Source organism: Calonectris borealis, chromosome 1 (assembly GCF_964195595.1).
Source record: "Calonectris borealis chromosome 1, bCalBor7.hap1.2, whole genome shotgun sequence".
In the NCBI taxonomy this organism is placed as follows: Eukaryota; Metazoa; Chordata; class Aves; order Procellariiformes; family Procellariidae; genus Calonectris; species Calonectris borealis.
In genome coordinates this window covers 196,575,203-196,588,186 of record NC_134312.1, presented here as the reverse complement: position 1 = coordinate 196,588,186, position 12,984 = coordinate 196,575,203, and the positions used below count along the sequence as shown (strand labels likewise).

The 12,984-nt window shown below is 43.0% G+C and overlaps 1 protein-coding gene across 3 annotated transcripts in view; it reads right to left on the bottom strand.

Moving 5' to 3' along the window:
• Positions 1-2,598: 2,598 nt before the first annotated feature.
• The window catches only part of KATNAL1 (katanin catalytic subunit A1 like 1), a 43,040-nt gene continuing 32,654 nt past the window's right edge, over positions 2,599-12,984 (bottom strand). For 2 of the 3 annotated variants that reach the window (XM_075139826.1, XM_075139828.1), the window contains 5 exons: positions 12,228-12,386; positions 11,231-11,357; positions 10,132-10,266; positions 7,708-7,834; positions 2,716-6,211 (listed from right to left, as the gene is read on the bottom strand). In XM_075139826.1, the coding sequence (XP_074995927.1) occupies positions 6,013-6,211; positions 7,708-7,834; positions 10,132-10,266; positions 11,231-11,357; positions 12,228-12,386 (747 nt within the window). In that variant the 3' untranslated portion in view covers positions 2,716-6,012. Of the gene's footprint in view, positions 6,212-7,707; positions 7,835-10,131; positions 10,267-11,230; positions 11,358-12,227; positions 12,387-12,984 lie in introns of all 3 variants that reach the window. The other variant, XM_075139827.1, reaches the window with a different exon arrangement.

Here is a 12,984-nt window from a genome sequence, read left to right as displayed (position 1 = left end):
GAGCACCATTTTTATCAACTTGCATATTGCGGTGTTGTCACCAGCTCCTTAAGGTTATTCCCTTTCTTCTCCGTTATATTTATAAACCCTGTGCAGAGTTGCTATGGTTTCTGTTACTGCCAGTCCAATTGGTATTCAGTGCAGTTCCTCTCACCTTCACCATTCGGGTGACCTTTATTTCACAAGGAAGATCTCATGCCATCAGCCCGTTCAATTAGATGTCACACAACACGCTGTGCAAGAACACCAACCGCTAAGCAAAAGAGGGCTCTGTGGAACCAATTCATCTGCAAAGGCTGTCTGAGAGATGGATAAACAATGGTAATTATTTCAAAACAAACTGGAACCAGAAAGCGCAACCCAGCAGTGTAACTGCTAGACAAAAAGGGAAGCCACACAAAGAAATCTCAGCTCCCAACGTCTTGGGTACTCCGGTATCTTCCTCTAGGCAAATATTTTTCTACCTTTCTTGCTCTCCAAAGTCAAGTTAAAAAACCTCTTACTTTCAAGACAGTTTCTTTTACATCAGTTGAACAACTTATGCAAGGGACTGCTCACAAATGGGAGCACACAGTTGTAATCTGGTAGTAAGAATTTCTCTTTTTGCCAAATTAATATTCTAAATATCATACTTAAGCGACTTTGCACGAAGCTACACTACTTACTGTACAGCCAGACAGCCAAGCAGGATGCGTGATGCTTTCCTCTAAAAGTAAGCATGCTGGGAATGGGCTCAGCAGCTTCATGTACCAACCAGATCATGGGACCCCCAAAACCCTAACCCAGACACTGAACAAAAAACCCATGGCTTCTCCCTAACTCGGAGAAAAATGTTCCTACTACAACAAAGAAGTCATAAATGCACAAAAGCCAGAAAATCGAGCTTAGACACGATACGACCCCAACTCTGCCCATGCAGTAGGAATGGGAACATCCCCACGCTTTGCCTCTTCATAACAAAGCCAGAACCTTCCTTGTGGCACTTCCTTGGCTGTTAAGTGTAGCCAAGACATCTCATCCCATATGCTTTTAATGCTAGTTGAGGCCTTCTAAAGAAGAGGAAAATTGCCTGGATCTTTCCAAGACATCGAGGTGCAGACATGCGTGGGAGCACGGCGCTTTAGCTGATCAAAAGACAGCTCTGTATTGCACAAAAGAAGCTCCTCTATTATAGGTACTGAACAACCGTATGTGCGGTAAGTGGGCCGGAAGAACAGGTCACAACCAGCATACAAAACCAGGCTGGCAGAGACAGCAGAGAGGGTCAAATGCTCCTGTGCTGTGGGAAGTGGGACCATCACTTGCTGCTGCAGCTCTGTTAGCCAAGGTTCATGTGGAAGTCGGGCTCTGAAAGACGGGTGATTGAGCCACCTGGAGCCACGGCCAAGGTTTTGCACAGTGCTCTCACAACGTGAGCAGGGAAAAAGACTGCGTGCCGCATTCTCTGAATGGAAGCATCTCTCTGCCTTTGCTATCACCAACATGGGTGGCTTTATGCAGTCTGCGTTATTCCATCAGAGGGCTGTGGAGACTACTCCTGCCTGGCTTGGCTGCAGCCTGCATCGACAGCGCTGTCCGGTGGGCGGCTCACACAGAGTGGGCGCCGGCTGCTGCCACGGTGCTGACACCCATTTTACACCAGCGTGTTGCTCTGCACTCCCAGGCTCCCTGCTTGCTCCCCAGTAGCACTTTCACCTGCATGTTCACGTTCTTATCTGTCACTACAGAGCTGAAAAAATTCTCAGTGTGCGAACCGATTCAGGATAGTTTATTCCAAAATCAGACAAAAAAATTTTCACCATTTCCTCCGCTGCTTCCACCCCCTTGTGCCTGGACTGTACAGATAAGTCTTTGCTCGCTTGATGGAGGGCTTCTTTACAGCACGCAAGCTCTTTCATCTTTACCATGATCAGAACAAGTCAGTGCACCTTTGCTGTTTCACAGCCTCTTTTGAACTGGTGTGAGCTGAACTTTCTATGCAAAGATTTGACCTCTCCTGAAATCCCTTGATCAGCAATTTCCCTTGCTCGCTCTTTCATGCTTGAGGCATTATGAAACACTGGAAACTACACATACTTTCATAAGGAAGTTAGTGAGAAAATTCAAATAATCAACTCAGTCCCAAGAGACTTGGGGTCTCTTTCCAAGTTTGAAAGCTCTTTCCTAACAGAAGTTCTGCTCTTGAAAGTCGTCTGGTTAGCAGGCAGCTGATAGTATAGCTTCTCTGGAGCCTGATTATACTTCCAGCCCAGGGGCAAGTAATAAAAAAGCCTGCCCAGCTGTGTGAGGTCTGAATCAGGTGCTAACACTGAACATCTGCTGGGGCCTCTGCTCTCCTCTCCCCCACCCTCCTTCCATGCACTGGGCATTGGAGCATTCCCCATTTTATAGCTTGTGGCAACGAAAGGCCAATTTAAGAGGGAAAGCATTGCTGACAGCGTTATCCAAAAAAACCAGACTCTGCTTTAACTGCTCTTTGTCCAGGACTTTGGCGAATCCAACACCACCGTGACATGCTGAAAAATCTGCAGTGTGTGGCAGCCTTTGGAAACAGTTACCAGCAAAGCACTCACAGCCCAACCCGAGCGAGACAAACAGACTCTACATGTACATTTATTACTTCATACAACCAGATTGCTTATTGTACAAAAATTAACGGTGCCACCCAAGAGGGCCTTCACAGATGTTTAGAAAGAGACACGTAAACACAGCTTTCAAACATGTTTTTTATGTAATTTAGGTACAAACTACTAAAGCCCCATACATTGTGTGCGTATACATACGCACGTGGGCGCCCGTAGCTCCATACAGACACAGACCAAACAAATTGTCACAGCAGGCTGTGATATGCTCACGCATTGCTCTCTGAGGAATCCAACAACCCTACACAAGGGTTTCCCCCAGTGAGACACAAACTGGACTTACGCTGAGCCCTAAGCTCATCCTTAGGGCCTCGAGTTGCTGCTGCTGTTGGCCGGGCCTTCCCTCCCTGGTTGTTCCTTGCTGCTCCCCGCTGCTGGCTCCCCTCTTGAGTTCATAACCCCATCTCCAAGCCCACCTAGGTGAGTGCACCAGAGTGACTTGATAAAGATGTGAGGGTCAGCATACAGGGTCAGATCACCATCCTGAAAAGCCTCAGCAGGGAAGGTCTCTGTCTTGCGGGGTGCCTGATCTAGCGGGGCTCAAGTCACCGCTGTGATGCTTGGGCATAACCATCGTACATATAACTATCTACAGCCTGGAAACTTCCACTTTTCTGTTCTGCAGCAGTAAAAGATGAATGGACCTGGACAGGAAAAACGTATTTGGGGTAGAAATCAAGACCTTTAGAGAAAAAGACCACAGCACCTGAATAATTCCTGCTAGAGGGAATGCCCAGTACAGTGAATTTTGCTTAACATCCAAGAGGGAATTTTAAAGCCTTAAGGTGGAAGGTTCATCAAAGAGCTAAGGAACAACATTTTTGCTAAATGCTGTGCTTTCATCAGCAGGAAGGGCACTGCTGCTTGCAACATGAAACTGAGAAAACTGGTACTTAGACCTTTCTAAGCAGCAACTGCTGAATCCCAGCACTGCTCTGGGCAGCTGAACAGGGCGAGTTATTGGCACTCATGTCTATTCCCTTCTAGATCTTGCTTGTGTAAACTAAGCTCCTTGGGCAGCAATGGCCTCTCTAGTGAGAGACGCTGAAGTGCTAAGCTGGCATTGGCCACAAAGGATCCGCGTAGCTTTACTGATTTCTACTGCAGTAAAACAAACAAACAAACAAACAAACGGCTGCAGCCTACAGCTTTCATAAGGAAGAAATGACAGACTGTAGCAATGTTTTCAAAGCTTTCTCTCTGTAAAGTCCAGTTATTCCCTGGGAGGAACAGACTAGCCCTTGTAGGAATTTATCCAAAAATTATAAAGACTCAACATGGCTTCTACTTGGTCATCTTCCGATGCAGAGAACTGTTCCTTTTAGTCATGCCGCAGGCATGGTGAATCCCAACGGCTCTACTGTGCAGTTAGTGCAAACCGGTCAGGAAAGAAGCAACCGAAGCTTTTATTCTCCCTGTAGATAAACAGGGTAAAAGCTGATGTTCTTCCTGCACTAACCTCCCTGCCCAGGCGTGTAACAGGGGCTAACACTAGCCAGCAGAGATGCTCTGTCCTTTGAAAGATATCAACCAGTCTGGGAGCCCTAGAAGGTATTTTTCTGGAGTGCCACACGGAGACACACTTCTAAAGCCTCGACTGAGTTTCATGTCAAAAGCAAGATTAACAGAATCTCCATAGTGTTCCTCCATGCAAATTGGGACTGCCCTTTAAAATGATAGGATCAATCCGAGACGTGGTCTTCACATATGAAGAAAGAAAAAGGAATACTGACAGACAAAACAGCAATGGTAAAACAGCTTTAAAAGTTGCTCAAATCATCAGATAGATGCTGCAGACCTGTCATGCACATATCCTGACAGTCCTTGCTATTGAACAGTAGACACGCTTCAGCCGCATTTGCCTTAGTGGTTCACATGTCATGGTCCAAGAGACCAGTGTGCTGAATTGCTGACATTATTGGGAACTTCCAAGAACTAGCAAAAAGGAGCAAATAAGGATATATTCCCATTCAAGAGGAGATGTTATCTGTTTCTTACTCCAGTTCGCCACATCTGGCTACGCCGCTAGGAGTCTCAGCAGAGAGCTGAAGGGCAGAATACCTACCACACCGCACAGCAACTCACATCCACCAAGATACTTCCAGCCTAGCTCACAAAATCACCAAAAATTTGAGAGCTTGCATATTCCTCTGTAAATTTAACTTCTCCTTCTCATTCCTACCACGGGAAACCTTCATATGTCAGACTCGCAGCCCAAGTCTGTGAAAAGTTTAAACATTCAGCATGACAGTTATACTCTAGAGAGGATTTCTCATGCTAGAGTTTATAACTCAACCCTTCTCATCCCTGCACTTGTACGTGGGAAGGGAAGAAAGAGATAAGAACATAAATGACATCGTACAGATTATTTTCCCCTAAATCAGTAATATTTATACATTTTTAAGAATCTTCATTAAAAAAAAATTAAGTGTGAACAGTTCTACAACATTAAGAGGTGCAAATTCCATTGCCTAGTAAAGCTAGGAAAAAGTTCATGTCTAATCAGAAGAAGTGGAAGTTCACAGCCACGTGTTTTAAGGACAGCTTTGTGTTTTAAAGACAGCCTTGATATGAGTGTCTTTACTCAAGCATACTCTTTACTCTTTACATAAGCATAAATGTGCAAGATGTAACAAATCAAAGTGTCTACTGGTCAAACTGGTACAAACTATGTTCAGAGATGAAGCATAAACCAGACTGAGAGCAATCAAGGCCCTTTTCTTTTCCTCTCACTTCCATCAGAAGTCATCACAGGTAACATCAACCCAGTCTGAAGTGACATCGATTCCAAATGGGTGTACATGAGAGGACAGCCGACCCCATGTCTTGATGGAAAACCGATCCTCATTTCCTCTGTGTAATGCCAATAAATCCACAGGCTTTGCTCTGAATATCCGAGCAGAGAGAGAGACAACAGTAACTTCGATGCCACATTCAAGGGAGGCAGAGTCAGCAGCTCAACAGAAATGTAGCACTTAAGAGCAGGGGGTACAGCGAGCCCTTGTTAGCTCCTCTGGAGTCACATCCCCCAGCTGATTTATTGATTCCAGCCATGAACGATGACTATGAAGAGGTTAACACTGCTCTTCATTGGAAAAATAAAAAGATTATCCTCGCAAGTATAATTTTTCCCTTCCTGTTTGTCTTATTTTACTATTTCAGAGATAAAATATCTTTTACAATATCAGCTCATTATTGTGTTCATTCCCTTTAAAGGCAAATGGAGTTTCAAAGATCTTGTCACCAGAAGAGGGTGGGATGGGGGCAGAGGCAGACCTTTTATTAAATCTTTAAAAAGATTTCTAACTCATTTTGCAAGTGAAAACAACAAAAGTCATAACACTCTAGCAAAGGAGAGCTGTCACTGAGATTAAGCAGATCCAAACTCCACCATCCATTTTTCATACTTCTCCAGGTCTGCAGCAGAAACAGATTTGGAGATTTTCTTCAGAGCCAGCTCAAAGTCCCCCTTGGTAACCGGCATCTGAAGCTCCTCTTTAGAAAGTGCACGAATCTCTTCTGGAGTTAAGCCGTTAATACGTCGTCTCATTGCCATTAAAGAGGCATCCCTGGAAATACAGGACAATGTATGGGAGCTAATTGCTAGCAGCATGGGCTGTAAGCCTATGAATTTTGATTGTATTCTCTTGCTAGAAACCACTGGCAGAAACACTTAAGAGAGCATTTATTTACCATAGAAGATGCAGTTCACATCCTTCTTAGCTTCCGTGTTCCCAGATCACCACATTAATTCAACATAAAGAATGCACTGGCACCAAAACCCATTTAAGCATATGGTAAATGTGCAGAGATAATTAAAACTATAAAACTGAAAACCTTTTACAATGATTCATAGAGATGATATTTTACAACTTCAGTGCAGGAAAGGGCAGGGTGGGAAAGGAACTGCACTCAAAGACTTTTTTTTTTTTAAAGTAGTCTGGATTTTGCACCCCTATCCCCTTAGATTTCAACCCTCTCCCCACTGTGTAGCCCAAAAGCACAGTCAGCAAGTGTTCAGAGTGCAGCCCAGCTCTGTTGCCTGCTCGCACATAGCACCTCAATCTGCAAAGGGCAGAGCAGGAGGCATCAGACACTAGTGCCATGTGGCCCTGCAGGGCTGAGGCCATCGGTGCCTGTGGCTCCTCACGCTCTACCGGCTCCACGACTCCTCCCCAGCTCGGATGCTGCCAATGTGGCCCACTGGCATGGAGAACACTGCTCATTTTCACACCACGGCCCACATGCAGTCTGAAATTACATTTGCTCCTTCCCCAGGTTTTCCCAGCAAGGGATAACACAGGCCTCAGGGGGAATAGGTAATTTAACTATTGCACTGTGTGACACACACCAAGTTTTCAAAACCATGGAGTCATTTCACAATTTCAGCAAAGCAGCAGGGGGAAAAAAAAAAATCCCAAGCCATGTCCTTAAAGGATCAGCTTCTCTTGGCAGGGATCCTAATGTTGTAAGGGACATAGACTTCTTACCAGTAAGTTTTTCCAAGTACCTATCCTCCACCAGGAAAGCCTCATTTGTCAAAAAAAGAAACAAATTGTGGGAACAGGATGGAAATAAATTCAATACTAATGCTATAAGCTACCTGTATCACCTTTGCACCTAGAAGATTCAGGCAGAAATCAAGACCGTGCCGCACTGGGGGCTGTCCAAACATACAGCATATAGAAGCCCCAAAGACATATTCTGTGAAAGGTTCCTTTGCATCACAAAATTCTAGCTCTTAAACTCATGGGATTTAAAAAAAAAAAAAAATCCAAACCTGTTTTGCACTACATTAACAAATATTCAGTAAATGCAGACAATGGTAACACGAGATTTGCTCAGACAATCTTTTTCTCTTCTTAACCACATCTCATACAAAGACTCCATGGTCTTTACACTGCTCCACATGACAGGAACACATGGTTCCAGTAAATAGATTGGGGCCTCAAACATAGTCACTGTTAGCATGGCTGCAGCTGTAGTTGGTATTGCCTTTTATCACAATAATGTAAATCATGACCTTCCATGCAGTTTTATTTGCAAATTAAGGGGGATGAGATACCTGCAAACATTAGTGATGTCAGCACCAGAATAGCCTTCAATCTTCTCAGCAATTTCTTCAAGGCTGATATCAGGATCCAGTTCTACTTCCCGAAGATTAATCTTAAGTAGTTCTGCTCTGCCTTTTGCTACAACATAAAAATACTTGTTTGAAGACTTGCAATAGTAACATTAAAAAAAGAAATAAATATAACTTAGATTTTTCAGTGAAAAGTATAAACAAAAGGGTTTAATGTAAGAAAAGAGACAGAACAAAACATAGTAAAGTGTGCAATGAAATACAGTAAAGTATATGGTTAAAAGCATACTCTTGACACATTTTCCAAAGTCATAGGTCATTAAAAATGTCTGTTATGTCTTGGGTGACAAAGCATTTGGTCACATACCACCCAAAGGCACAACAGCACAATCCTACAAATGTCTGCTTCTTCTCACATCCTTTTGGATTCACTCACTGTTCAAGTGTTTGATTACATATTATTCACAAATTTTCATTAGAACCACAATGAGGATTCTATTAACAGAGCTTCAGACAGCACAAATGCCTTAACAGTAGGCTGAACTTTAAGCATATGTTTAAGCACTTTACTCAGTTGGGACCGAAGAAAGCCGCTGAATCCTGATAGAAAACAGATATATTAATATGTTTATTGTATTAATGTATTTACAATACAAATGTTCTAGTATCCCACTTTCAGACCTAGATGCAGAGTGCACACAGTGATAACCAGCTGCATAAATGAGCACTTATGCAGCTAATTAACCATTTTTCTTGTAGAGGGCATGTGCATATGTGCATTTGGGTACATATGTTAAGCAGCCTAGGCTTATAAGAGGGAATTCACATTTGACAGCTTAGGCCTCAGTGCTACTCTGCACAAGCGTGGTAAAGAAGAGGACGAATGCTCTCCTGGCTTTTACTGTACAGAAAAATATACCAGCTCAGCATCTTTGTTTCCACAGTGACCAATTTTTATGACCTAGAAAAGAGGACAACCACAACAGAAGAAATAGCAGTAGGAAAGGCTAAAAGTCTTAAGGAAATGTCCACACTTATGTTTTATTTATTGATGTCCCTAATTAAAAAAGGGGGGAGGGGAAATATAAAAGAAATTAGAAAGCTTGTCTAAAGCTGCTGGTTTTGTGTGCTTTGCAGAACTGCCAAGAATATGGAGTTATCAATCACACACAACTGGCACTAGCTATAAAATGGGGATTTATTATTTACAGAGCACAATGTACATACAGCATACCTGCAGAGAGCATCCTGTATCAGAGAACATTCTTCTAATCTTTGCTATGGGGCTAAGCAAGTCCTTGCAGTATTTTGAAAATGGAACACAGTAGAATATATACTTGCATCAAATCCCACAATATACAGGTGTATATATGACATATCATAACACTTTTTCAATTAAAATGCCTGTCCACATCAAATCACACAGCACAGTTATAAATGCATCATTTAGACTTGCCTCAACGTTCTTATTTACAGAATAGATGCAAAAGAACATAAGATTGGAAATAAAACTGGAGCACATCTTGTATGTTGTCCAGGGTGTAACACACTGTGTCAAAAAACAATCTGGTTTAATTAGAAACAAGAGCAAGAGCTGATAGGATTTTAAACTAATTGGTCATAAAGACAGGCATCCTGTTAGGAGCTGTTACCGCCTGTAAGCTGCAAAGACAAGCTGTAGAACTATTAAGTGTCCTTATACCTGCTAAACTCAATCACAACTGCTGTCACCACGAACACGCATCTTGTTATCTTGAGTGCTCATGCAGGGAGATGAGGCATCCAGTGTACCAAGAAGAAATGAAGCTATGCAAACTTCAAGTGATAGGAATCTCAAAATTAATAGGACAGGTGAACGACAGCTAGGGAAGACAATACAAGCCGAGACGTCTTAGGGCAGGAAAGCAATCAGCCTGCTGCATTCTGAGTGACTCAAAGCACAGTCATAAAGGCGAGCAAGCAGTGATTTACAATGAACTAAGCCTGTAAGTGAAAATTCATGGATCCACTTCTTTGCATTTGTCTGCAAGGGCACGGAGTGCATTTGCAATATTTCTGAACATGTCCAAAGGCTGCCTTTGATGATCACTCAAGGACTGACTGTTCAACATTTAAAATAATTCCAGGCTCATTAAAACTAACTCTCTTTCAAAATATAAGAACCCATCAATGGACTTGCAATGAAATGCCGCAGCTCTTTGTTTTCAAGCCCCCAAGCAAGTAGTATTTTTTTTTCTTTTCTCTCACTCTCTTTAAAACTAAAGCAACCCAGCAATGATTAACCCCTGAATTTCACTGCTCATCACAAAAACATCAAGATTCCTCCCAAACTCAACAGTCCTGCAGTCGTCCTACACTTGTCTTGCAAAGGCCATTTTTAAAGGAAAATGCTCGTAACAAAGATACCTGTGGGCAAAGGTATATAAATCCTCTTCTCTAGTCTCCGTCGGAGAGCTTCATCGATATCCCAGGGAAAATTTGTAGCTGCTAATACCATAACCATCTTGGAAGGGTCATCATTTTCCAGAGCACCACCTACCCCTGCAAGCACAACAGTTTAGAGAAATTTCAGTCCACAGCTCTTATTGATTGAGATGCTTGCTAAGAAACATTGCACAGACAAAAATTGCAAAAGCCTGGATAAAGCTAAGCAACAGCTCTATGTAGTCCTGCTCCTGCTTTCCAAACTTCCCATAGCTTAGATGTGACAAGACCATCATTGTCACAGAGAGGGGGACAGTTCATTCTTTTGCTGAGTCAGGGGAGGGCTTTCTTTGACAGTGGTAATAAGAGAGTCATATGTAAATGTAGCCCTACTAGTCCCTACCAAAAGTGCTATCTCTGTCAAATTTGGCCATAGAAGAAATAGGAATCACTCCTTGGCCTCCCAAATGAGGACCGCAAAGAAATTATCACTTTGGGGCAAAGAGTTGCCTACCCTGAGTTTACCACAACGAACCTGTGCATTTGAGGACATCATAAATAGTAATAACAACTGCAATAGAAAGGTGGTTATCAAACCACCATGCCATACAGTATTCCTCAGATGGTCATCCTCGATATGTCCACCTGCACAGAACAGGTACTAAATCTGACTAAAAGGGTAATATTAGCTGCCACCACAGAATACAGCAAAATCAGATCTCACAATGGGGTCCCCAAGCTGGAGACTCTAGCAAAGGGGAGAAATTTTTTTAAATTGCATCAAAATTGAAGACCTGTATTAAACTGCACAAGTCTCCATTATCTGCTTCTCCTAGAGTGTGTGTCTCTTAAATAACACGAGTTTTCAATTTACCATCCAAATGGCCATTTTAGAAAAAATAAAGCAGAACACCCTTTTCAGTCATCTACTTTCGAACACTCCAGTAAAATACACTGCTCTCAAATTCTGCCTTATTTTTTCCCCATCCATAAAGCCAGGTTTTCCAGATTGCTCAAGTTCTTACAGTTCCACAAGTTCTTACAGTTCCCAGCCCCAAACTCGGATCTAAACACTTGTTACCGTCCATTTGCACAAGCAGCTCTGACTTGACTCTGCGACTCGCCTCGTGTTCATCGGACGTGCCTCTGCGGCTGCAGATGGAATCTATCTCATCAATGAAGATTGTTGTTGGAGCATAAAACCTTGCCTTTATTCAAATGAAAACATCACTATTAAGGCTGCAGCAGCAGGCACAGGCCCTCATCAGACCACGACCCGGTCCCGCTAGACATAGTACATACATATCTTCCCTGCCTGTCACAAGAAAACAATTCACGGTCTTGATTTACAAACTGTTTGGCATATGGTTAAGTTTAAATTGTACTCCTCAAGTCAGGGGTCTTTCAGTGTTAGTCAGTTTTCCCCAGCAACTAGTCTTGCAAAGGGCAAAAAGGAATACAATCAAAATACAGGCAGTTTTTCATGTCCAGTTTTTTCTGCAGTGAGGGGAAAGCCCAGGGGACAGAAGGCAGCTCAGCCTGTGTCAGCAGAGACAGGTTTTAACTGACAGCATGGTAGAAGTGCAGCGAGGATCCCAAAGAGGTGAATGACCCTTCAGCATAGGTCCACATGGGCACATCCTTCACATACCCCGCATGATGGACTGCACCCAAAAACTTCACTGAGAGGTTTGTGTCCATCATTCGGAACAGAAACAGAACCAAAACATGTATTGTTTCTAGAGTAACAGCTCCCCATCCCTTCCAATTTCAAATCTACTTCCTACAGGCTTATCCCATAACCGAGTAAGAACTGAATTTCTGTCAAGGTCATGACTCTACGTCTAGTCCGAAAAACGCTACCCTAAACATGGGTGATGAACCATTTCCTTCTTAATTCTCAACGACACATCAGAAAAGGACGGAAACACAGAGACTGTGCTTTTCTGTCTGGTTGAGGAGGTGTCAGTACAATGAACTCCATGCTTCCAACATGCTTCCTGCTAGAGGGGCAGGAAACCAAGGGAGATGTCCCTTCTCACCTTAGCGATCCCCAGATCACATCATTGAGGACATACCATTTCAAACAAGAGGCGAACCAGCTTCTCAGACTCGCCCCTGTATTTAGACGTCAGGGTAGAGGAAGACACATTGAAGAACGTTGTTCCACATTCTGTAGCAACAGCTTTCGCTAGCATTGTTTTGCCAGTGCCAGGAGGACCAACCATCAGCACACCCTGAAAGGTGAAAACAAAGGTAATGAACAACAAATAAAGAAACTTTGCCATTGGTACTCTACACTACATCTCAATATGATCCAAGATCTGTATTTTAATTGTTTAATAACATAATTGCCACCAGTGGAAAGCAAAAGACAAGAATCCTGCTTTCGAGAACAGCGTGGAAGTGCTCTGGGATTTATTCTTCCTACTACTTCACTGGAGTATGAATCACACAAGCCAGTAACTGTTGCTGCACCTATCACCTGGGAAGCGGACAACAGATTTACGGCCTTGCTCTGAATCAGACAGAGCCTGGACTTGAACTTAGGCCTTTCCCAACTCACGAGGGGCTGCACATGCAGATGAAGAGTGTGAATTCTTTGTTTTGGAACAAAGGCCCCTTCACTAAGAAAGCTTCACAGAAACCAAAATACTTTTGCAGAAGGTTGTATTCCCTCAGTAGAGCATTTTCCTGTAGAAAAACATTTTGCCAAAAAATCCTGATGATGTGTATGTATGAATCTGATTGATTTTTACATTTAAGTATGAATGAGAGCATTCACTGAAAACAAGGGTTTGTCATACTGCTTAATCTCTCCATCTCAGTACTTCT